Here is a 22071-nt window from a genome sequence, read left to right as displayed (position 1 = left end):
ATTTCAGAAGCTCCCTTATGTCAATTGAGTTCTCCTCGTCAGTGCCAGAGGAAATGTAAAGAAGAACGATGTGGAGAATATGAGGACTAATTTTAGGATGCAAGGGGGGTTAACTCAAGCTATAAAATATAATTAGATCATAATCAGTGTTCATATGCACCGTTTGCAGATGCTGTCACTGCAAATGTCGAGCTTGAATTAAAATCGAGTGGAGTTTTCGCAATATAAACATTTCAAGCCGTTACTAAAAACGGTTTTAATTAACTTTGTATCTGAGGATTGATTTTAACTATATTTGCCTGTCTTCAAACTTTCCTCTTTGAGTCCATTATAAAATAACGTTAGTTTTCATCCTCTTCTTGGCTTGTTAAAGTTAAAAAGAAGAGGTAATTTAAAAAAGCGAAGTGAGTGAATTATCGCAAAACAAATGGTGAACCCACCGGCCAATCAAAGTGTTTATAGTGGCGTTCTCCTTCACTTTGTTACTGGACAGCTGAAAGTCACGTGGTTTGTCATTGACGTCACGAACGTCAATACCAAAGTCTTTCTCAAAAGATAATGGTGGTGATCCGTCGTCTGTTGCTTTCACTCTGATCACGTAACGTTTTCGTGCCTCGTAGTTCAAAAGACAAGAGGAACCTCCCTGGTTTAGACATTGCTTGTTGGGAACAGCCACCTTGAAGTAAGGATGATTCAAATCAAACATAGTTTCAGGGCCCATAAAAATTTCAATATGAAGAATTCCATAAAATCTCCATTCTACTTCCGTTGCAGTGCATGCCTACATCATAGCAAGAACACACGTCGGGGCAAAGAGAGTTCTGGAAATTGTGTGAAACATTTTGATTGAGACAAACTTTTCATTAAATACAGCTGCTTCTGTTAAACAGTTCACCAAGTAAGTAATTTCATATTTCTCCACAATTTCCAAATTTAGAAGAATCAGTAAAATTCTCATTCTCTATCTAGAATTGAAGTTTCTTAAGAATTCTTGTACTTTAAACAAGATACATTTGAAAAATTGACTTCAAGCAAAGTTAAAAAGGTGTTGACAAATTTACCTTTATTTGGCTACCGTCGACTTTAAATCTTCGTGAGGCACTATTTAGTAGCTGAAATGTGTGATTCTGTGTTGGGTCCTGATCAAGGGCTGTTAATGTCCCCACCAGTGTGTCACTGTCGCTGTTTTCGTCCACAAAGGAGCTAGAGAGCTATGAAGATAGAGGAAAATGTATTGTGAAAACGGCTAATATTTTCAGATGTGCTCTCATTTCCAATCTTTCAACAAGATTGGTGGTCTCTTGCAAACAGAAAATGCTTACCCTGAAAGAGATGGCTCATCTCACCTTGAGAATCATTATTTTTGTACCCTTCGAAAGAAAAATTCTCAACCAAATTTACTTAGATACCTCTCTTTTTTCGGGTTTCCTTAACAATTTGTTAAAAGGTATTAAGAGACATTGTGTGTCAGCGGGTATAGTTTCTTACTTAAGTCCACATCAGCATAATTATATTAAGAACATTAACTCGGATCTGTCGGTCCTGGTTCCAAAGAGCGAACAATTTCGAGTGATTGATTGATATACTGTCAAAACGGAAGTAACAGGTGATTAGCGCGGGGAAATTTTCTCGTTTGAAAGCAAACACATTTTGCTCACCGTTAATCCACTTGGAGCATCATTTACGTCGATAACCAGGATGATGAAGGCTTTTGTTCGGGTTAAAGCGGGTCTTCCATCATCCGTTGCTGATATTCTAAAGGTCCACTGTGCAGTACTCTCAAAGTTGAGCGCTCGAGTGGTGACAAGAGCGTCGTTTCGAATTTGAAACGGTAGGTTGGGATCCGAGGACAAAATCGAGAGAGAAACACTTTGCACTTGTGCCTTGACGTTGTCTGGGTCGGTGACATTGAGTTGTGCCACAATAGTACCACCTTTTTGATTTTCCTGGACTTTATCGCTTGATAGTGCAATGTTAGTGGGCGCTTCATTGATGTCTTGGATGAGAATGACGAACGACGTTTCTACCGTTAGGCCACCTGGATCGCGACATAGAACTGTCACATTAAAAGATCTTGCCTCTTCGTAATCGACGCTCGCACCACCAACCGTCAGTTTGTTGTTGGTTATTCCTACCTTTCCATTGGCTGAATCAGTAACGCTACACACGTGACTTTGCTTTCTGTCAGGATCACTGACAGATAACCGGCCAATCACCGTTCCAGAAGGTAGATTTTCTTGGACGCTGCGGTTGGACAACTGTATATCGGTTGGTTTTTCGTTGACATCTTGTAGGTTTATAACTAGAGTTACCTCAATGTATTTTGGAGGAGTTCCGTTATCAGTTGATCTCACTTTGATGTGATAGCTTGGAGATGACTCGAAGTCAAGAGTAGCATTTCTAGAGGCAAACAGTTTCTCTCCCCTGATTTCAAAGTTCCCTCCAGGATTGCTTAATAACATGTAAGAAAAACTCTGCCCCTGATCCTCGTCGTCTGTCAGTAGAGTGTCGATTTGAACGTTTTCGCTGTTCTCCGCCAAGGAGACTGAAGCACTGCCATCCAGTGTTACATTCGTGGGCGCGTCGTTCTCATCAATCACTGTCACATTGAACATTTCGATGTGAAAAAGCCCTTTATTGTCCGTTACGCGCACAATGATGTCCAAGCTCGACTCATCTTCATAGTTTATATCACCGCTAACCGATAAATTTGTAGTACACAGCGTCCCACTTAGGGAAGAATTCAGACAAGTCACGTTTGATGGAAGGGAAAATTTTCCAGATGAATCATCATCTAGTTTAAAAGTCAGGGATTGTACAGCGTCTTTATCTTTTGCTGACAGGATGCCGACGACCGCGCCAAGCCTCGAATTCTCCAATACACTGTTTCGAGTTAGCTCGATGGAGACTGGGGCTTCATTGACGTCTAATACGATAATGGAAAAATTCCTGGTCATCTGCGTGAAACATGAGAGAAAATATGTTATTTACATCTGGATATGTTGACTGTTAGCAATGTTAGTTTCGAACGAAGGCTGTCAACGAGTGAATAACTTGATTAAAAAACGCAATTGTAAGTATATTGTCTGCTATCAAGCAAGGTACTCAATTAAAATTGGATAGTGGTAAAACGTGACCTGTAATCACAGATATAACAAATGGAGACTATTTTCTAGAAAATATCTAACAGATGGAAGGGAGAATTATTTTTTAGATCTTAAGGGTCATAAGTGTCTTCGTGATAACGATTCTTCCTTTGTCGGACAAATTTTTTCGATTTCACTTTTTTGGTTTCCATTGAATTTGAATTTGAATTTACCAAATTAGGGAAAAAGCAAAGATAAAATCATAACTAATAATGGTATCAGGACGAGTAGAGTCTGATTGGGTCATTGATCATATGGATAATACACAAAATCAAACGACCGCAAAGCAAGAGTGGACGACTAATTAATCAGAACTAAGCCAAAATTTAAGTGAAAGAATACTTACTGATTAAAGTTATTTATCAAAATCGAAAAAATGAGAAAAAAAAGGATATTTTTTGTTGATATCCTACTTCCTCCTACACTGTCAAATCAAACGCCCAAATGGTATTGCTGATAACCATGAGCATGCCTACTACTGTGTCTACGTCGCTATTCTCATCCACGGCGTTGCCTGACAACTGAAGAGCAGAGAAAATTAATAATTCAATACAATAATAATTTTTCGATTTAAAAAGTTAATGAAGTTGAAATGCTCTCAGAAGAGACTTAGAAATAATGTGTTTGCCTTAAATAGCGTCTAAGTTAGGATAAAACAGCCGGTATTCAAAATCCTTCCGGCCTCGCTTTTTAAAGGAAATTTCGGTGCCTTTCCTTTCATGTGATCATTAGTGGGCAGTGACCCTTGTTTTTTCTTTTTTTTCAAATAAACGGTTGTAGACTAGCCTTTGCTTTAATGAAGAGGCTTATAACAACAAAGAAACCGACTGTTCCTGACACAAGTCTGATGTCATATGTGGCGCAGCATACTATGGGAGACTTAAGATACTTTTAAATTATACTTGAGGAATATTCTCTTATTTGTGACTTGGCTACACCATGTTAAGCAGGCCTAAAATAGCCGACAAAGCTTCTCATGGCCACTAGCAGTTGGTGGCTGACTTCATGTTTGATCATTTTTTCTTGGCAAAGACCTAATGTTACCGCTATTGTCGCGTTAGTGGGTACCCTATGGTTTTAACCTGTCATTTACCACATTATAATGGTCAAGGTGATTAATTCTACGCTTAACTTTGTATAGCAGGGTTATATAACTAACTATATGCCGATTGCATAGTAAATTCCTCCTCATTCATTTCTTGTGTGACAGTCTTTACCTGAATGCCTGTTGGTTTCTCGTTCACATCCGCTACAGAAATTATAAATATTTTATCGAGCTTCAGCGGTGGACTTCCATTGTCTGTACTTCTTATTGTGAGAGAAAACCTACAGAAAAATGAACGTAGCCGTTAAATATGGTTGTTTTCATTTACATTAGTCAGGAAACGTCCCGGCCCCTCCACTGGAACACCCAAAAAATCTGTCATAGCGTTTTTTCTTTTTCATCCAGCGAGGTAGACCTTGGATCAAGTGAACGTTAACTGCAAAAGGGTTCCCAAACAAATTACGCCAATTTTTATTCAGGATACACACTTACCGGTTCGGTGAGGATTCGTAATCAAACACTACCAAAGTGTAGAGATCTGCTCCACGCAGCTCAAATTTTCCACTCCCTCCACTAATGATGCTGTACGTATGCTGGTCTTTGTTGTTGGAATCCACAGAAGAAAACGTTCCAACTTTTGTACCACGTGGTTTGTTTTCTTGTATGGTTGCAGATCCCGACAGAACAATCTAGAAAATCCGCACAAACTTCCCATCATGATCACATTATTGTCATTCACACTGGACGAAAAAAAGGCATGGTTGACAAATATGGCGCAAATATGAAGCAAATGCCACTTTGACGAGTCTCATTTAGCTGGCCACGTGATAAAAATGATCTTTGCAACATTTAAGTCGCCCTCCTCCCATAACAAACGCCTTAAGTGCCACATCTGCCCTATATTACATCTGCTGTATATTGCTCATCTACAAATTTACAGCGGAGTTAGAAAAATGGCTAAGAGATTCGATCACTTGCGTCAAATTGTGTCCAAGAGAGTTTTTTTATTTTGCTATGGCTAAACGCTTTGCAACTGTGCAAAAGCAAGAGAGGCTATTAATGGTTAAAAGCGAAATCAGATGGTTTGGCACAGGAGTCCATTAAACACGTGCAAGTTTGCGGTGGTTTTTGCTGCACTTCTGTAACTTCACTTTTAAACAGTATTTCTTCCCCACCTCTTTCCTAGTTAAACCCATTTCTTCCGTAGCTTTTGCCTATCTTTACAAAGTATTAGTCCCATTAGACTGTTGTTACTTCACCTGGATGGCATTTCATCATGTTTCTAAGACAGTTTGCCTGAACCAATTTATACCAACGAATAAAGGCTGAAAGTTTCTAAAGAAACTGAGGTGCTGCGTCGGTGGGGGTAACAAGGTCATTTGGTTATGTCAACTAAGTTGAAATTGTAAATTGGCCACCGTAACGAGTTAAAAAGCTGACGTTTCAAGCGTTAGCCCTTCGCCATTCGCTCTGACAAAGGGCTAACGTTCGAAACGTCAGATTCTTAACTCGTTACGGTGGCCAATTTACAATTTCAACTTGGTTGATGTAACCAAATTACCAATTTATACTACCCCGGGCTAAAGGGAAGCTCTTTGAGAGTGATGTGTCTTACCTGAGAACACAACGCAGTGAAGCTTAACAGGGATCGAAACTTGACCCTAGACCCGGAGTTCAGCTTGCTAAACAGCAAGCCAATAAGTCTCTAGCATATGACCTGACACTTTGATAAATTGCTCGTTACTAAGAGGGGAGTATCCGATTGGTAATGCTCGATTCTCCTCTCTCCCCCCTCCCCCTCCCCCCTCCCCACCACGTTTTCTTTGAATTTTTAGCACTGACCTGCGAAGGTGGATTATTATTACGTTGGCAGTATGACGTAGCATATGAAGACCACTGTCCTGATGTCTGACACGTGACGGTAGATGCTCCTTTTATGGAATAATGCTTAGGACATCCTAGCGAGCATGTGACAGGATAAGTGGTCTTGCCTCCAGGGCACGCGACAAGGGCATGCTTGCAAGTGCTTCCGAGAGCAGTGCCTACAAGATAAAACCTTCAAGTGAGCAACACCCAGTACAATTTTTCCTTTCAATGCCAATGCATTTTCAATTGAGATCAGACAAACATTTGAGCTAAAATGTTGCTTGATGTAACACGAAATTATCTCAACTTATTTACAAGGAAATATATAACGGCTGGAGAAGAGAACTACGAATCAGATGTAGGGAGTGAAAAGATTATAGCATACACTTTACTCAGAGATTTTTTACTATAATTATTAACGCAGCATTGTTTCATGTTGAATGAATGATTAAGTTTGAGCCACTTTTGTTATGCGTAAATGTTCTGAAACATTTGAGAACAATTCGAATAAGAGAAGCCCTCCCTTCCAAATTTCCAATTTAGTCGTAAGTTTGAGGCTTTTTTTCGCCAGCACTTCGTCAAGAAACAAAGTAATAATTTCTTTTTTCTGGTTATAGACCTGCACGATAAGAATTAACGTACACTCCCGAAACACGTTCTTTCTTCATAAGGTAAAGAAAACCCTCCTGCTTTCAATCAAGTAGAAGAAATTCTATGGAAAAAATTAAATAAAATAAAAACAAAGAAAACAAATGAACCAACAGCACGACAAAATTGAGGGAAGAATACATCTTTTGAAATTGTCACCATCAACTCTGACAAGAAGTTAATGAATTTCACGGCAAGTGTTCAAAGTACCTCTACAGCAGAAAATCAGTAATGAATAGGGATTGGCAGTTGATAAAATTACCGTGACGATCGCGAAGAGTAACATACGCACGTCAATAATTAACGATGCCCTCCAAGTATTCTTGCGAAATAATATCAATAATGGATATCACTTAAGCCTTTCAAGATCAGTTTCAAACGAGATCGAAAGTTTGTTGAAAATTGTTTTCCACAGCCCTATCTGGTTTTAGGTGCGACTTCTCATATGCCTCAGAATATTGGGTTCTGCACAGAAGCTAAATCAGTATGAGAAGGCTCGCCTGACGCAAAGCTAAACTGTCCTCGACTGCAATTTCCATGGCAATCACCAATTTGCCATCCCTTAGAGTCACCAACTGCGTGATGGGAATTTAAAAGGCCGTGAAAAGGACGCACCTTAATAGCGCTTCGCGATTAGCGATCGCATAGGAGTCAACTTACTAGACAGTGGAATCACCACAAATGAACCTGATACTTTTCTTCCTTATCTCGTCTGTCACTACACATTGCTCTGACGACGACGACTGTGAGCAGATAAAATTGCCAAGTTCAAAAGATGGATTTCGTAACAGGGATAGCTATGGCATCTTCGGCCATTCTCTTTCAAGACACTCGACAAGCAACCTTTACAGCTGCTTTCTAAAACGCGCCGAAAACTGCCAGTGTTCATCAGAAAATTTCAAGGAGAATAGTGAGGAAACAGAAAACTGTAAGCTTAACAAGGCTGCTCCATACACAAATCCTGAATCCCTACTAGTCATGTCGGGTTGGAGGTATTACGAGATAGTTCGGAGCTACCTTAAGAAGGTTCACTTTGTTTTCACTATACATCGAAAATTATGAAGTTACAAACGCGGAATTATAGAATTCCCTCAGTGAATTGCAGCGATGTCTTATTCGCCTGACCGAGAGAGTTAAGCGAAACTTGAAAATTAATTAAGAGCAAACCAATCTAAAGATCCAATATATACTTGTAAAGACTACATCTAGTTGAAGCGATGAGATGGAACAGATCGTCTGAAACCTTCCCAATACTTTTTTACTTCCATTTTTGTCACATTACAAAATGTCTATTTTTAACGGTACAATTCTCATAACCTGATGATCTTTAGTCCTGACCTTAAAAGTGAATACGTTAGGCTTTTTCCTAATCTAACGATTTAGCGAAGTAAAGACGCTTGCAATCCATAAATGGTCAGTTTAAAACTTCTTACAAGTAAGTGTTTAAGTTTTTAGGCGTACGAGGGCGACATCAAACCTGTTTGAGAAGCAATTGCTTACGGACAAGTAATTCCTCTATACTGCATCAATTCAATTTTTTATCATTTTCCTTTAAGAATAATCCGTTTAAGACCAAAACCCTGATTAACCAAACACTGTTCTACATCGCGCTTTCAGCCCATGCGAAAGAAATGGCACATGTCGCGAAATATGTGACGTCACGGCCAGAAGGCACAAGTGCGAGTGTCTGCCTGGTTATAGTGGTCACAGATGTCAAAAGACTATGCGATCCTGTCACGATATCATGTTGTCTGGGAAACACGAAAACGGAGTGTATCAAATACTAAACGGGGCTAAAAACATTCTACACGTTTATTGTGATTTTGGTTCGGAGCCGGGAGCAGCTTGGACCCTTGTGCAAAGCTACTCGCTTGAAAAACGCCGAAATCGGAGAGATACGGACATGTTTAGCACAAAATCTTTGCAAGACGATTACGCCGTGAATGGAAATTGATCGAGTTACCGTCTTTCGAAAGTCAACATGCAAACAGTTCGCGAGCACTCCACTCAGTGGCGGGCAACTTGTGAATTTCCAACAACTGGCATTGAATTCCGGGATTACTTTCGTGCGTCACTTTCCAACTATGACCCCCTGTACCAATCAACTGAACGCTCTCTGAGTTGCAAGTTGTACGAGTTCATCAACATTCGAGGAAATCAGTACATTAACTGCACTGCTGCTACAGTGGTTGACCCTTCAACTGTACCGTATTTGATAAATACCAAGACTGATGTGAGGTGCGACTTAGATCTCCAACCAAATGGCGGTACAAATGGAGAGAACAATTTTGGATTTTATCAGGTAATAAATTCTGCCTTTCGTTGCTCCGCGACGAGTACTTCGACAACACAGTAGTGGTTTGGAAAGATGTAAATATTTCAGCGTTTTGTAAGGAGGAACTAAATGCCAGCGAGAGCTACCTTAACCTTTTAACTTCCAGAAGTGATTAACATGCAAATTCTTTTATAATATGCAGACATTATCCAGCAAATGGGTAATTAGAATACTCAAGCTTATCAGGTAGTTGTTATCTTGATCTAACACCAAATTCTCATAACAAATGTACAAGTAAATGTGAAGCAGCTAGAGGGGAGAACTGACAACGATATCTTGATAATTGTAGTACGATCACAGCACTTATTACTGTGGCTCTAGTTCGCTGCTTGTATTAATATTCCAAAAAATTGAACCTAAAAGTTCAAGGTCTGCGGGCGAACGGACGAAGCACGCCTAGCAATAAACACCTTCTATCTAATTCGTTTGGTTTATATCAACATGTGAAAGGTTCATATCCAGGAACCATAAATAAACATACGAACAAACATTTACAATTTCAATGATCAAAGAAGAAAAGCATAGAACTCAAATTTTAGATTAATATACTCCCCACCGCTATCTATTGCCAGGTAATTTTGAAAATTGAATGATCGTCAAAAGAAAGAAACGTCTTTTTACGACATCGTCAAAGTCAAACTATTTTTGATTGAAGTAAAATTTACTCGTCAACAGCTTAATGTCCACCGCGACAAAGTCTCAACACTTTATTTTTATCTAAGTGTGTAAAAGAAAAAACCGAGAACCTTATCATTACAAATTCGTAACGAACACACGTATGACAAAAGCCTGTAAAACATATACTTTTTCACCTACACAAGAAAACAATGAAAAGAAGATCACGCAAAGTAAATAGAAACAGGACCTGGTAATTAAGATTCTAAACTGAGGGATCTCCGGAAAAGCCAAATGAATTTGTGTAAGATCACTGGTCAGGATGTGAGTGTACGCTCTAGGTCCTCAGCAAAAAAAGTTAAGGCGCCAGCTGTTGTTCAATAAAAGGAGTTAAATATTTTTATGATCGGTTAAATAAACAGTAAAAATCGATTTTAAATGAGTTGTTGGGCCCTCCAGTGAGAACACCTGCTCAAAACAACGTAGGCAAATTATTCAGATCAGCTACCGGCCAAGGGTCCTTTGCCTATAGAGCTGTATCTCTGTGGAACATGTTAGACGAAGACCTCAGAAACGTTCTATCTTTAAAGGCCTTTAAGAAAGTCCTGAAACTTGCCATGAATGAATGATCGAGTGACAGTTAGAATTTAGAATTTAACAATAGCTTGTCAGATATAGTTAGCATTCATATTTGTAAATAGGTACTGAAAAACCTTTTTTGGGAGTATTTATTATTAAAGTTTAAAGTTTAAAGGTTTAAAGTAGGCAAAATGTTTTGAAAGAAACAATTAACAATCTGAACATGAAGTTTTCAACCCTTGAAAGATGAAAGATAACGATATACACTACGAATAAAGGCTGATAGTTTCGAAAGAAACTGTTTGGGGCTGCGTCGGCGGGAGTTCGCTCCGACGAAGGGCTAACGCTCGAAACGTCAGCTTTTGTAATCGTTGCGGTGGCCAATTTACCATTTCAACTTTGTTGATATATCCAAATTATATTGATATACACTACGACTGACTTATCCCTTTCAATCTCGTATCTGGTTAGTAATTCTCCTTGCTGTCTTACTTTAATTTCTCATGATGTTAGTTCAGAGAATTTGGTATCGGATCCATTAATAATCCACTCGTTGATACTTTTCTTTATTTTCATCTACTGCCTGCTTAGTATTACACTGACATTGACAAAGTAACAAAACTGTCAAAAAATTTATGTCTCAATTCATTCCGGATGGGAATGTGAGTGTTGAGGAAAATCCAGCTTTAATTTACACCTACATTTATAAATCGTTATGTCTACGCCTACCGTACACCCACGACTTTTTTTTGTAGAACAAAGTTTATGACTTCGTGCTTATAAATTTACCTGGGGCGCAGTATGACGGTTTGGGCATCCTGCAATCTTTAGCGATGCAGTTCTTCTTATCCGAAGCCAGATAGTAACCATTGTTGCATGAACAGCCACCATTGCTGCACTTGTGTTGGCAACCATTGTTTGGCGTTCCACACTGAGTAGTATTCTGCAAAAAGCGAAGACGACATTATAAATGATTAGTTACTCACCATGTGGTTGTCTGAACGAACCTAAGGAAAAGACTGGCGATGAATGATGGGTATAATTGAAAATTAAAGAGGTTGAGCTTGGCAGCGGAGAGAAAGAACAATAATAGCAAAAGGCCCTTCTTCGATTTGGGTCCATTATTTTCTCACAATGAAATAAAATCGTATAAACATTCCAAAAAAAAGAGAGACCGTAAAACCGGAGGGTTCGCGAAAATCGCACGAACCCACTAAGAGGTACCTACTACTGCATCATTACGGTTAGAAGAGCCTGAGCAAGCCTTAATTTTTCTGCTAAATTGACGCCGTTGTTCGGGTTTATGTGATGTCAGTATGGAGCAAGAGTATTTGACACCAGTCAAACTATCCCTCACAGAAGGGTGAGAGACAAGCGTTTTTTTTTTTTTTTTCTCGAGAAAACGTACCTGTAGAACTGGGCAATCTCGGCCTTGACACCTTTTAGAAATCTTTACAGTCCTCGTCCTTTGTTTCGATCCAACAGCACACTTTTCACTGCAGGCTCCCCACGAGCCCCAAGAGTTCACCTAAAACAGTAGTATACGCCTAAATGAATTATGTGAAATTCCACAAAGACAATGTGAGAAGTTGTACGGAAGGAATGTCCTTTTACAGAATATGTCAGTCCCGCATACAGCCTGTAAAGCGGATGCCAAGCTTACTATCTGGTAACTTGAAGGAAATACAGTACGTCTTTGTGGATTTTGAGACCGCCATTGTTTTTTTAATTTTTCTAGTAGAGTGGGCCGGGAGAGAGGTAGTAGGGAGAGAGGAAGAAATATGTACTGAAGAGTTCCGGCGAACTACCGTTCTCTAATGACTACGTAACGTATGTTCATTAATGAAATACTTCCTTCCTTGCAGAACAAGTGATTGTCCATACCCTGAACATATATATTCTGCAGTAATTTTTATTCAAATCTAAGATTTCTAAACGACAATACATCCTTACAAAACATAGCCATGGTAGGGTAACTTACCACACAGTCTCTGTTGTCTCGGAAGTCAGTGCAACGTTTACTTTCTGATCTCGCTCCGCATGCTTTCCCGCGGCATAACGCTGTCGTGACGACAGTGCGTGTTCGAGTGGAAGTACCGCTTCCACAGCCATTACTGCAGGGTGACCAGGCTGTCCAACTGGACATCACGCAGTCACGGTTGTTGTAGTGCGAGCAAGATGTTGTGTCTTTCAGTTCTGGGCAAGATTTACCACCACAAGAAGGCTGAGTATTTATGTTTCGTGTTCTGGTCCTTGAACCTTAAAAAAAAAAAAAAGAAATAACAGGCTGATGGAAAATCTTAACCGTTTACCCTTTTTACGCTAATGTTATAATCTCTCTAATGAAGCAATGATATTGTATTTTGACTTTTTTTGTGTGTTTTTAATAAAATGCACGCAAGTAAGAAGATTCTCTTCAAGGTGATGCCCTTGGGTAACAAACGTTTCAAGTCCTAAAAATTTTAGAAAAGATATTCACAAGAAAGTTGGAGTAAAAGCAATTGCAGAAAAGAAACCTGTAAAATTCAAGCTTAAACAGGACTGAAAGACGTGCCTCCCAGATCCTCGTTTAGCACTTCTCCCAACTGAGCCACGAAGCCACTGGACAAAAAAACCATCTTAAATTTGCTTTGATCCCAGCATAATGCTCAGTCAAAACTTAAATTATTTCAGTGTTCTTTACTTTCATTGCTGCGAAGACAGTTTGTTTACTTTGCATATCATCTGCAAGTCATAATATTGTTCTTTATTTCATTTCAAGTGCTTAATTAAGTTATCTGATGTAAACGTGTGCCACCTACCTATTCCGCATGTTGTTGAGCAAGCACTCCATCGAGTCCACTGGGACACCGCACAATCAACAGGGCAACAACTATGCGTGCACGAACGTGTTTGCCTGGTTGACGGACACGCCGCGCTGCAGTAAGGCTGTCTCGCCACAGTACGTGTCTGGTACTGAGAACCTCTCCCGCATTTTCCATTAAGTGCGACACAAGGTCTCCATGAACTCCAAGGGTTCATCTGATGATACAGTGAGTGTAAAAAGGAGTTTTGATCATATCAAAATTTGTGATCAAACAAATAATTAAAAATTTCTGAGAGATTAAATCTTAGACTGAAAAGGGCCAAAAAGACGTTAACAAACAAAACAGAAAGAAACCAAACATAACAAAAGAATTGAGAAACTGCACGCAAACAAAACCAAAAAGTACAAACAAACAACAACAACAACAATAACAAAAATAAGACTACCTTGCAAGAGATAGGAACAGGTGTGCATCGGCTCTGTTCGCTTAAGGATGGGCAGGATTTTCCACTACAGCTCGGATATCTAGAAACTCTACGAGATCTTGTCTTTGTACCACTGTTAACAGAACACCTCCCCGGCGGAGCTGTACACTTCCCCCAACTAGACCAGTTAGTGACCTAATGATTTTAAAAAAGCATACAAAGCTCTGCTTTCATGTCCAAATTGAGCACTGTGGGGTGAGTCATTGCCGCTAGCATTGCGCATAGCTCACTAGGCTTTTTAAGTTAGAGCACTCTGGCATGGCTTAGACGATACCACAAATGTGGGATCGTTCGGGGCAACCATATGGGTTCTCCCCCATCCTAGCATCAGCATATAAAGCATGCTATATAAATAGCATGCTTCTCAGCAGATTTCATCAGCATATATCAGCATGCTATATAAATAGCATGCTTCTCAGCCAATTTATTTTGCGTAGTTCAGTCTTTCATTAATAAATGCTTGAAACTACCGGCAACAAAGTAACGATGACTGAAATTAAGTTTACAAATGCATATGTACACCTTGTATTATTTGTTGCTTACTTCGTAACTCTCAGAATTGAATCCAAATTTGAGAAAAATCACTTTAAAAGGAGATGCCTTTTTTGTTCTTTTTTTCATCACCAGTATTAGAGACCTTAAACACGAAAGCGCGCTATATAAGGAAGTCTTCCCTAGGAAGACCTAGGCTCATTTGTCACTCACCGTTGACGTGTGCGGGTCAAATTCAAATGCTGGTAGACGAACAAAAAGAGCTAATGAGATATCTATTGTTTACTTCCACCAGCATGGTGGCATGAGGTAAAGTGCGAACCACCTACTTCGATCTCAAATTTACCGCCACAAATAAAGACAGTTTCCATTGGAGAAAGGAAATACAAATCTCAAAATTCTTGTATTGTGATGTAGACATAAAACAATTTTGAGGAATGCGCCCGCTGTTCACTGCGTTGGAGTAGCTGTAGCTCAAGCTGACTTGACTCTAAGAGTTCTACATCACACGACGGTTGATTGACAAATGGTCCAGTAGGACCTAAGGCTCCTTTTATAGCGCGCCTTCGTGTTTAAACAGTCAGGACGGCAACGCCAAGGAAGACTTCGATTAAAAAATGAATTTCTACTCTTAGTAAGAATTTCAAAAATGGCTGCATGAGCTTACTGTCTCATACGGGCGCCAGAGCTCAACTTCAGCATGATGTATAAAAGTAGCGTTGCGTTCCAAATGGAAATTAAAATAATTTGCCGTCGCGGTTTCGGTTCGCAGACGACGCAAATTTTGGCGATTTCACGTTGTTGTTTTGCATAGGACGGCTAAGAAATGTACAAAGTTTCAAAATGCACGTGCTGACCTATTGTTCTGTCAATTAGATCTCTTGTTTTTCCACGTCCTCGTTGCCGTTGCGGTCGTGGATGCTTAAGGTCCCTAGTGTTTACTCCTGAGACAAGCGAATCGGTACGCTATACAGAATACTTTGGACACTAACCGTACAATCTCTTGGGCAGCATGGTCCTTGGCAAGACTTAGACTCTCGGAGAGACGGGCATGCAGTACCTGAGCAGGTAGGCTGCGTTGTGATTGAACGAGTTCGAATCCTCTTGCCGGACTGTCCACATGCAGCATCACAACTTCCCCAGCTTGACCAACCACTAACTGCGCAATTCACCGGACAGCATCTGTGTCAAAGCAAAAGGCGAGCTTAAAATGCTTTTTTTAAATGAAATTCGCTCACACCCACTTAGTAATGCAAATTTTTCAAATCTCGGAAATTTCCCAAACGATCGTTTACTTACCGTCTCAGATTTTTCTCATGGAAAAAAAAATTATCGAAAAAAAAAAATCGACCTTGACTTGTTGTCTTAGATTTAACGTTAATGACTTAGGTTTGTCAAGATCCAAGGCGGATTTGCGCCGATGTATTTTCACTTACTGCTTAGTTAGACCTTAAGCGACAATGATACCTCATAATTAGACCCATCTCCGGTATGAAGTTCAAGCACATAAAAACTCGTAATTATTAATTACATTCAGATAATCCCATTCTTCAAGGCTCGACGTAAGTATTTTTGAGTTGAGCTGATACTCTCCTCCCAGAAATTTGATTTCTGTTGGCAGGTCCGCTTTCAATATTGAAAGAAAAATCTTTAGGGATGCAAAAATTCAACTCTTTCTCATTCTACAGGGCAGTAATGAAGCATCTACCGTGTCCAGTTACAAGAAAGTATCACAATCGGATCTCTCTCGCGAGAAAACTCGAAACCAGCTCATAGTTATGCTCTACGAAGATCTCGACTTGCGTTGCGCAACGCATAACCTCACGTAAATGTATTATGCAATCGAGCAAGCGCCAGTGCCAGGTTCCGTAGGTCAACAGAGAGGTCGTTGTAACGTTTTCTTTTAAGATTTAAGGCTCAAAGTACGTAAACTAGTTTCTTTCCCTCTTTGCACATATAGAAGTGTGTGGTAAACAGCATAGTTAGAGAAAATTAGAATTTATACCATAGAACGCAGACAACGGAAGGTAATTTGTCAATGTCCCCTGCAGGTCAAGAAGATATCTAGTAGAGTACAGATCTTTAAAATACCTCAATTTAACTATTTCCATCAGATATATCGAAGATCTACAGCGAAAAAAGAGGTTAAACACCAAATTTCTTACTAGGTAATGGCTCATGCAAGGACAACAAAAAAAAACAAAAAAAAAAAAAAAATTGGGTACAGCGCCAGATGTGACATTAACACATGTCTGTCTTTTGTCTTCACTAAGATAGGGTAATGAGATCATGTCAGGGCACGTAAGGCACGGAAACATAAAGGAATAAATGTTACAGTTCTGACACAATAATAGATTTCCATGTGGATAGCTAGTGTGCCACGAGCGCCGTTAAATTTCCCATTTTACTGAGTGGCAGAATTACATTTTACGCCATGCTTCAACAAAAGCATACTCTACTTCGAATCAATCATTAACAATGTATCATACGATCTTAATCACACGTAGCAGATTCAAGTTATCAATGAAATTGGTTTAAATCGAGGTAGAACTTTTTTAAATTCTCCTCGAAAGTCAACAAAAAATGTCAAAGAAAAATAAACACAAGCTGCGGTCCACGGTAAGAAAGATTAGAACAGAAGTACACAATACTACAACACAGGCTAGAGGTTTATATTCCAAAAACACACAACAGGGGTTTTCTACAAGGCGCGCAATATTTGTGATAGAAGTACACAGCCTACGAAAAAGGTTAACATTTGTAACGATTTCTGAATAACTCACATTCCAGTATTGCAACTTATGGTTTGACTTCTCTGACTGGGGCAAGACGTCCCCCTGCAGCTTGGATATTGAGTTATACGCAGAGTACGTGATTTAGTCGACATGCCGCAACCTTTGCAAGGACCCCATGAGTTCCAACTCCAGGCACAGTTGACGCGGCAACATTGTGTGTTGCAGTATCTGGTCTCTCTCAGATTGTAGTTGCATGAACCACCGCAAAGAGCAGGCACAGAGATCCCCCTTGTGCGAGCTTGTGTTCCTTTGCCGCATGACCTCGTACAGGTGCTCCATCCTCCCCAGTTACCAGGCGTACAATTACGATAGCATCGACGTCTCCGTCTGCGACGCCAAGAATCCACGGTGGAGAGGAAGCAAGTCGCAAAAGCCAGCGCTACAAAACTCGTTACGACCTTCATAGCCGCATAGTTTGATTCAGTGAGTGGTAAGAGGGCTAAACACTGGAGTGGCGTAGTAGTGCTTGAAATACGATCTTTCAATTTGAAGTGAGACGTTTGATGACAATTAACGTTGGCGTAAAATATCAGGTGGTTTTATCGTTTGACCGCAGGCAAATGTTAACCCAATGGCCGTCGAAGTGCTTCCCTTTTCCAATTAACATCACGAATACTGTGTTTTGCTGACTTAAAACTTATGTTGTTTACTGCGAAGTGTTGTTTTATCAGAATATAGACCAGTAAGGGCACGAACGACGTTATTTTCTGATTGAGATTTTATTTAGAGACCACTTTGTTTATTTACGCAACACACGTTAGAACAACCACTAGTTTGGCTCCGCGCAACAACTTTGAGATGAAACTCAAACAAATGTTGTCAAGCACGCGATACAATGACAGCTAAGTCTGAAAATCTGCAATAAACTGTGTCAAATTTCCGTTTTGGCGCTAAAAATGCTATGATGCGTCATAAGGTATATTCTAATTCTATGATTGATATGCATTTGGAAAACGGAAAAGCTGACTAGCAGCAAGAGAGCATTGGTTTGTAAAACTTAAGAAAGATGAAACTCACATGTATTGTCAGTCGTATCGTGAATTTGCGATCATTTCGAATACCTGCCTTTGATTTACCTTTCATTTTTTGTTTTTTACGCTTTCGTACCTTTGTATCTTTTATTTTCATTCATGAGACAAGAAATATAAGTGATAGAAACCGACGTTTCGGTGCATCTTGCGCCAATACCAAGGTTACATAAATAATGATAAAATGTGGTTTGTGAAAAGGTTAAGTTGAAGCGAATTTGCATAAAAGAGTGCGAAGCTAATTACATGAATACTTTACTAGCACGAAGAGAATCCGACTGTGCATTCAATGCTGGTTTAAGATCTTGAATACACAGCATTTCATTACCAGGGCAGTCAAACTTGTTTACGCATTTCTTAATTACATTGAAGCTTGCTAAGAAATTATTCGGAACAGTAGTGTTATGTTCTTTGGAAAACTACTTGTAAATGACGCCTTTTGACGGTGTCCCTCAACGCGCGTGTGAAGGTGGCCCTTTGTGTACCCCACATAACATACATCGAACAGGTCACGCTTAGATAAATAAACAACGCATTGCTGAGTTACGTTGTTAGGCTGGGGCTCACGCAGGCTTAGTAAACACTTACGTAACGAGGTCAAAACTTTGGTTATGAAGACTTCCCCTGGACTTTGTGTCGACTTGCATTCACGTACATACAGTAAGATCCAATTATAAGCGATAGAGGATATTCTGAATGCTTATATATATGAGGCAAGTGTAGTGCAGCGCTTGTATTTGGTAAGATTGTCCTTATGATTATCATTATGCTTGCACTACCTGCAATTTTATATTTGGACAACCTACTGGTAATCTGGTTTCTTAAGCTTCTTACAACGTGCGTTTATCATGCAATAAAGATCTAAAGTCTTGACGATCTGGATAAAACTCCGGATATAGAAACCCTCTTTAGTCCCTGCGGCCTTTCATCGATTAGTTATGCGGCCCCCTATTAATTGATCTTTTCACAATTTGAAATTCTAGAGACTGTTAGTCACACTTGAAAGAAGAGAGAGGACGAGAGTGGCTTGTGGCAGTTATTTTCAGCACCTCTCGCACTCTTTCCTTTTTTTTCTCCGATGTTACGCACTTTCTTCATTAACTAAATGCTGTTATTTTTTATTCACGAACACTAGAATCTAACAATTCTTTTAAGTATTAAACCTGATGGGAGGACAGCTGCGCTAGAAGAAAGCTTGCCATTATGCACGACCAATGCGTCTACCTAAACGCGTCTACCTGGTGGACACGTTTTACTTTAAGATCAAACTCAGTTGGAAATATTGCAAAGATATCACAGCAGAGTTACGGTAACGAACTGTTTAGCAACACTAACATTATTGAACCAGCCATGCATATATTACAACGGAGCAAAATTCTGGATTTGATTCGCATACAGTGCAATAAAACCGGGTTGACTTTGTCGGGCCTTTTCAGAACAATTTTGATAGCCTAACGTAGACTTCTTAATTTACAAACTTTATAGATTACAAGGCCAGTGTTGAGCGTTGCGACGCAGTTAGATACTTGTTTGTGTTAGTATTTGATTATAGCTGGCTCTCTTGGGAATGGTTATCCTTTGTTTGTTTTTTTTGTCTTTGCCTTTTTTTGTCCATCGTTGGTTCGAGCCAAAAAATGTGTATTAAGAAGTTGTTAAGATAGGTGAAGGTATAAATGCTAAAGTAAAGGGGTCCAACTATTGAGGACACAATCTTGCCGTGTGCACCGCCTCCTTCCTCTTGTCCACGACTCAAAAAGACCAATCAAGGTACACAGCAAAACAAAGATAAGAAGAGCGAACCAAAAGAAGTTCCTCATACCTCTAAGTGGCAAGGAGGTACCTTCTTAAGGAATCTTTAATATGAAATCATTAGAAAGTACCAAGCAATTTTAAATCCAATGTAGCATGTTTCCTAATCTTTATGAATACTGCAAGTTCGAAACAAAGGTTCAAGGTACAACCTATATCTTTCAGTTTTTGTTTTCAGTTGCCTTTTTTTCCGAATGTCTTTTGACCTGTTACAAGATATGACAAACAAAGTCACAGCTCACGGTTCACAGACTGATGTAAAACAAAGAAAATGACCTTTGCAGAATGAAGACATTACGCAAACAAGCAGTAGATGATAGAGTTGAAGATGGGACCTCTGCCCCCCACACAATAAATCTCTCCTATATTGACAATTGCTCCTGCTTTTAGGCGCTTTATCCACTATTTTCGGAATAAAGTTGGATGCATTGGAAATTTTGAGTGTTGTTACTGAATCACGAAAAAGATGAAACAACTTTCGAAAATGTGTTGGTCATCACCCATTTTAAGTCAGAGGGGTTATGTACGAGTTTCCCCGCTCCAGAAACTGAAAATAATTCGGGACTTAGCTCTCTGATAAGCAGTCGCTTTGCACTTATTTGAGGCGAACGTATCAAGAAGTTGCTCAGGCATATGAAAGGATGTACCAAGTAAGATAAGAATCATGTGCCGGGTTTCTAAGGCTCAACGCGGGATGCTCTAGAGGTAAGAGAAATAATAGACAACTTACATTCCGGTATTACAACTTCGCGTCTGACTTCTAGAACTTGGGCACGCAACACCCCCACACGAATTGGAACGTACAATACGCATCGTCCTACTTTGTTGTGACATGCCACAACCACTACAAGAACTCCAGGAGTTCCACGTCCAAAGGCAGTTAACAGGACAGCATTGCGTATTGCACAAAACAGTTCTATATCGTTGAGAACTCTTGTAAGACGGACAAGACGTGCCGCCACAACTGGGCCATCTGTAAACAGACCTCCGTTGAACCATGGATCCACCACCACAAGTCTTTGAGCAGCTTCCACTTGCTGCCCAGCTGTTTAGAAGACAATTCCTTCGCAAGCACCGCCTTCTTCTTCTTCTTCTTCGCCGCGACTCAGACTGACCGATTAAGGTACATAACACCAGAAATAGCAGAAAAAGGACAAAAAGAAAGTTCCTCATGTTTTTAAGAAGCCGAAAAGTGTCGTAGTTACGAAGAAATCGTAAGAGAAACCTTAGTAAAACGTTTAGAGGAGCACGCACGACGTTGTTTGGTGATTGAGAAATAATTAAGTAGAGGCCACTTTGTTTATTTACGTAACACGCCTCAAACAACCACTACTTTGGCTCCGCGCGACAAGTTTGAGATGAAAGTCAAACAAACGTCGTCCACCACGTGCTATAATATTCTTAGAATGATAACTAAGTCTGAAAATCTGCAATAACTTGTTCGGTCAAATTTCCGTTTCGCGGGTTAAATGTTATGACGCGTATTAAGATCAATACTTATTCTACAATTAATATACCTTTGGAAAACGACAAAATAAAATCCCGGCAAGCTGATAAGCAGTTAGAAGAGCACTGGTTTAAAACTTAGGAAAGATGAAACACACATATCGTCTGCCGTATGGTAAATTTGCAATCGTTTCGAATACCTGGCCTTATCTTTCATTCTTTGTTTTTTATGCGTCCGTATCTTTCCATCTTTTACTTTTCATTTAACTTGTAAATTCAAGTTTTAAGGGTTCACGAAGTAAAATATTGCCCCGCTTAAAAAGGCGGTGAATTTGAGGAGTTTTCAAAGTTGTACCTTTGTTTGGAAAGAAACAAGGCAGAACACGTATTCCGGTAAGGCAGTATTTATCTCAAGTCGTTCATAACGAAGAAAGATATACTGTTAAAAACCTTTTTTAAAACATTTAAAAACGGTTTTGACAATGTTATGGCACATGATCGGTGTCAATAAATATATATATATGTATGGGAAAAGACCCGGAAACACTGCTCCAACAGACACGTAGGGTTAATAAAGTAATCCAAAAATCGATCGCAAATTGAAGAAACAAAGCGTACATGATTCATGTTCGGACGCAAGTACAATTTCCCTGAGAAAATTTACCGAAGATAGCCCATGAAGGTTCTTGTAACGTGCGTGCATTTAAAGATCTAATGTCATTACGATCTGGAACGAAGTCAAAACTCCGGTTATAAAAACTTCCGCTGAACTTGGTGTCAACTTGTGCACATGTACATTCAGTAAGATCCAATTTTAAGCCATTGAAGACATTCTGAATGGAAAAAAAAAATTCTAAGAAGTAAGTGTAATGCGGCGCTTGTATCAGCTAAGATTGTACTTATGACCATCATTATGCTTGCGTTACCTGCAACTTTATATTTGGGCAACCCAGCGGTAATCCTGTTACTCAAACGC

At 39.6% G+C, this 22071-nt stretch overlaps 1 protein-coding gene across 1 annotated transcript in view; it reads right to left on the bottom strand.

Moving 5' to 3' along the window:
- Positions 1-20837, bottom strand: part of LOC148733552 (protocadherin Fat 4-like) — a 41161-nt gene extending 20324 nt beyond the window's left edge. Inside the window, 14 exon segments of the mRNA XM_088758005.1 lie at positions 441-676; positions 1062-1211; positions 1659-2973; positions 3570-3667; positions 4364-4472; positions 4684-4880; positions 6034-6233; positions 11024-11177; positions 11643-11762; positions 12216-12493; positions 13036-13255; positions 13487-13660; positions 15010-15199; positions 20380-20837. Coding sequence (XP_088614131.1) covers positions 441-676; positions 1062-1211; positions 1659-2973; positions 3570-3667; positions 4364-4472; positions 4684-4880; positions 6034-6233; positions 11024-11177; positions 11643-11762; positions 12216-12493; positions 13036-13255; positions 13487-13660; positions 15010-15199; positions 20380-20822 — 3884 coding nt within the window. The 5' untranslated portion in view covers positions 20823-20837.
- Positions 20838-22071: the final 1234 nt, after the last annotated feature.

Source organism: Stylophora pistillata, chromosome 4 (assembly GCF_964205215.1).
Source record: "Stylophora pistillata chromosome 4, jaStyPist1.2, whole genome shotgun sequence".
Classification (NCBI taxonomy): domain Eukaryota; kingdom Metazoa; phylum Cnidaria; class Anthozoa; order Scleractinia; family Pocilloporidae; genus Stylophora; species Stylophora pistillata.
This window is presented reverse-complemented; position numbering and strand designations above follow the sequence as displayed.